At 51.2% G+C, this 4,133-nt stretch overlaps 2 protein-coding genes across 2 annotated transcripts in view; one reads left to right on the top strand and one right to left on the bottom strand.

Annotated features, from left to right (window-relative positions):
• Positions 1-2: 2 nt before the first annotated feature.
• LOC103392871 (T-cell acute lymphocytic leukemia protein 1 homolog) lies at positions 3-1,067 on the bottom strand (the record flags this gene model as incomplete). The annotated part of the gene is made up of 3 exons (XM_017040229.2): positions 733-1,067; positions 473-532; positions 3-388 (listed from the first exon to the last, which is right to left on the bottom strand). Coding segments are annotated over exons 2-3 (429 nt in total), but the record flags the coding sequence as incomplete, so codon positions are not given.
• Positions 1,068-2,265: 1,198 nt separating this feature from the next.
• The window catches only part of zbtb37 (zinc finger and BTB domain containing 37), an 11,616-nt gene continuing 9,748 nt past the window's right edge, over positions 2,266-4,133 (top strand). Inside the window, exons 1-2 of the mRNA XM_008329131.3 lie at positions 2,266-2,588; positions 3,668-4,133. The exon at positions 3,668-4,133 is cut by the window's right edge and continues 5 nt beyond it. Coding sequence (XP_008327353.1) covers positions 3,676-4,133 — 458 coding nt within the window. The 5' untranslated portion in view covers positions 2,266-2,588; positions 3,668-3,675. The remainder of the gene's footprint in view (positions 2,589-3,667) is intronic.

Here is a 4,133-nt window from a genome sequence, read left to right as displayed (position 1 = left end):
AGGAAGTCCAACTCTGAAAGGTCATGGCTGAAGTCTGGGGACAGAGTGTTGTCTTCCTGGTCCTGGTCCTGGTCCTGGTCCTGGTCCTGGTCCTGGTCCTGGTCCTGGTCCTGGTCCTGGTCCTGGTCAACACTGTTTGCTCGGTGCCAGGCTGAAGCCAGGTGATGGCGCTGCTGCTGCTGCTGCTGCTGCTGCTGCTGCAGCTCAAGCAGCCGCTGCAGGAAGTGGATGTAGCGCAGGGCGCGGCGGAGGATGTCGTTCTTACTGAGCCTCCGATCGGGGGGGTGTGTGGGGAGCAGGTTCCTCAGCTCAGCGAAGGCTCCGTTCACGTTCTGTTGTCTGAAGCGTTCTCGAGTGTTAGTGAGGACACGACGGCCGAGACGTCCACCTGAGGACAGAGAGGGGGCGGGGCTAAGGTCAGCTGACAGCTTGGATCTGCTGGGTTCTGTGGGTTTTTTTGTGGACAGTTCACCTGGTCTCCCACTGTTGACAGACAAGTCCGATGGTGTCTTCATGGTGTGTCCACCCAGGTCTGTGAGAAGACACAGTCAGTTGTTATTACTCCTCAACATTTGTCTCCATACAACACCTCCTCCTCCTCCTCCTCCTCCTCCTCCTCCTAAACACCTGCTGTGTTTGAAGCCTCTGATAAATGTAATGTAATGCACAAGAAGAAACAAAACTGGACAGACGGGAGTAGTGTCGCCCCCTGCTGGCAGCTCAGTGACTCACCTGTTGAAGGTGTGTGGATCAGGTCGTTGAAGCTCTGTGAAGTTGTAGGACCTGAGCTCTGCCTTTATACCCGACTGAGGCCCCGCCCCCAAACCTCCCCCACACCCACACAACCAGAGGATCGGTGTGTGTCGTGACGCCCCCTCCCCGCCATAAATCGGTCCAAGCTGATTACAGTCTGATTTCCCCTGAGAGATGCTGCAGCTGCAGAGTCCGCTGCTCCACAGTTCCGCCCACTGCTGACGGAGTCGTGTTTTCCGCTGTCACGACCTGGAGCATCTTCATCTTCATCATCATCATCATCTTCATCATCTTCATCATCATCATCATCACCGACAGACGACAGTGTGGCAGTAGCTGCACCAGGACAAGATTCTTTTTTTATCAAACTTTTGTTGCTGTTGTTGTTGTTGTTTTAACCTTTTCACAAGTGAAACGTTGATAAAGTTTCTGGAGAAAGTTGACACTGAACGACTTTTACTTTTGGCTTGGACTGTACTCTGGTCTGTTACTGCCTCCTAGCGGCTGCTTCCTGGAGGAGACTGGATGAAACTGCGACTCAATTCCACGCGGTTGATTTTTAAATCCTGATTTTCTGGCAGTAGAACTGAGGATTTTTATGTTGTTGTTATATTTTTAAATGATTTTCTGTGTGTATGACTTGATCGGTTAGTGATCGGTTAGTGATCGGAGGTCTGTTGGTCTCTCTGACCTACACTCAGGTTCTCACGGGTAACGAACCCGCGCTGATTCTCACCACACGATCAGATAAAGTCACTAATTGAAACACGCCCCCTGTCTCCTCCGGGAGCTGTCAGCCACTCTGCTCTGATTGGTTTAGATGTTAATCAGCCACTCATCATCGACGTGTTACTGTGGCAGGACACGCCTCCTGTGGCTGTCAGTGGGAACAGCAGGGGAAACTGGTGGGAAACACCGAGTGAAGACTCAGCCAAAGAAATCAATGTCAGCGTCAGTGTGTGACATCAGAAGAAGACGTGTTCACGTCTTTGTCCCACTAACCCGCCCCCTCCTGGCATTTCAATATATTACGCTGCCAATTGACGATTACCAACCAGCGACACGCAACTACCGGCACTAATCACAACGAGTTTTTCATTGTTCAAACTAAATGTGGAATTACTTGGGTCAGTGAATGGAGGTGGTTGTTTAGCTCGGTGCTAACGGATCAAATGTGTGTGATAAAACAGTAAAACAGTGGCGTTTTATGGAGTTGGAGGTTTAACTTTGAAGTGTCAGCTTTACGTGTTCATTTAATAAACTATTTGGATGAAGTCAACAAAGAATAAAGTCGAATATTCATTTTAAAATCTTCTTCAAGATGGTGTTTATTATTTGCAATAGTAAAAGTGTATTTAAAGTGTAGTTGAACTCTAGGTCCGACCTCATTCTCACAGGTGCATGCTGGGAAACGGTGTACTCGGGGGATTTCACACCGTAGCTTCTCGGCGGCTGGTAAACTCTATTACCCAGCATACACCGCGGGCCAGCAGGTGGGGCTGGTTCTTGTGACGGCACAGAGGAAGAAGATGTCCATCCGCCAAAGCTTCACATCCACAGGAATGGCGGCTCCGCGGCTGCACACCAGCCCGAGGTCCGCTGCTCAGCTTCGGCCTTAAATCCGACACCAACGCCGCTGGAGCCGCTGGAGAAGCAGCCCCTGGAGCTGCTTCCTCACGGAGGCCAAACTGAGCTGAGCCGGACCGAGCCGTGCCGCTGTCATCGGCCCCTTCCGCTAACGATGCGGAGCTAACCGAAGGACTGAAGCGTTGACAGCACCGCACCCTGATACCAGAACCGAACTCCCCCCGAATCTCCCCCGTCACCCCGCTCAGGTGAGAGCACGCTGCACCTGCAGCCGAACCAGAACAGCCCGGTTGTGGATGCGGTCAGTTCCACAGTGCTGCACTTACACCGCCGTGTTCTTGATCTAGAACCAGCCGAGGTGCTGGTTCTGACCAGGTAGTACGAAGACGTCACGTGACCCGTTAATATAGTAATATTAAATCATTGTTGTTGTTGTTAAAGGTTAGTGTGTTCAGTATAATGACTGACACACACACTGTAGTAGTGTGGACTGTAGTGTCAGCGCCCCCTACTGCAAGAACCATCCTGAGAAACAGGCTGGTTCTATGACAACAGAGACACTGGGACGGGGGTCGGGAACCTATGGCTCGCGGGCCAGATGTGGCTCTGTGGATGACTACACTGCGTTAGTCATAAATAATTTGACTGATATTTAGGTCAAACATCACAGAAACCATCAATAAAATCATCTTTAAAAACACATTTGTGTGTATTCACGGCGGCAGTGTACTGTTGTTGTGTTGTGTTAAATCATCAGGTCCGTCCTCTGTTAGAGCGCAGCGGTGGAGTAGTGGTTTAGTGACTGGCCCTCGGTCAGGAAGGCTGCAGGTTCAAGTGTCACAATGACAAAAAAATGACTTTTGTTCTGTTCTTTCTATTTGAGGCATAAAAACAAAGTCAGTCCACACACACACACACACACACAGAGAGAGAGAGAGAGAGAGAGGTCTGAAGATGAAGAAAATATCCCAAAAATTAAAGTTCATGATAGAATTAATCAAATGACATGTGCCCCTATCATGAGGACAGCAGAGTCTCACTGCTGCCCCCTGGGGTTCACCACTGTTAATAAACTGTTCTGTTTGACAAGTGGAACCATATATTTAGAACAGTGACTGTAAGAACCAAAGAAGACTCGTTATACAGGAGTTGACCACAGGTGGCAGCATTGTCAGGGGGTTCACGTGACAGACGGCTTCTCTCCGAGGGCCAGCCTGGAGCTATGACTCGTGTTAACAGAAGGGGGCACTAACATTTTGACAAGTCTTTTTGAGACAGTGTGATATTACACGTGTCAGTGTGTGTGACTGTTGCTCTCTACCAGCAGGTGGCAGCATGGAACGCTCCGGCAGCATCCAGCTGGACATTCCTGACTTCAGCAACTCAGTTCTAACTCACCTCAACCAGCTGCGGGTCCAGGGCCGACTCTGTGACATCGTGGTCAATGTTCAGGGACAGAGTTTTCGCGCTCACAAAGTGGTGCTAGCTGCTAGCTCGCCTTACTTTCGCGACCACATGTCCCTGAGCCAGATGAGCACCGTATCGCTGACCGTGATCCGGAACCCGTCCGTGTTCGAGCAGCTGCTGTCCTTCTGCTACACCGGCCGCCTGTGTCTGCAGCTGGCCGACATCATCAGCTACCTGACCGCCGCCAGCTTCCTGCAGATGCAGCACATCATTGACCGCTGCACGCAGATTCTGGAGGGGATCCACCTGAAGATCAGCCTGGCCGACCTGGACGAGGAGTCCAGGGAGGAGCCGGGCCGAGCGGTCAGAGGGGGGGGGGGGGGGAC

Source organism: Cynoglossus semilaevis, chromosome 2 (genome assembly GCF_000523025.1).
Source record: "Cynoglossus semilaevis isolate Cse_v1.0 chromosome 2, Cse_v1.0, whole genome shotgun sequence".
Lineage (NCBI taxonomy): Eukaryota > Metazoa > Chordata > Actinopteri > Pleuronectiformes > Cynoglossidae > Cynoglossus > Cynoglossus semilaevis.
Note: the sequence above shows the minus strand (reverse complement) of the source record. Positions and strands in the feature narration are given on the sequence as shown.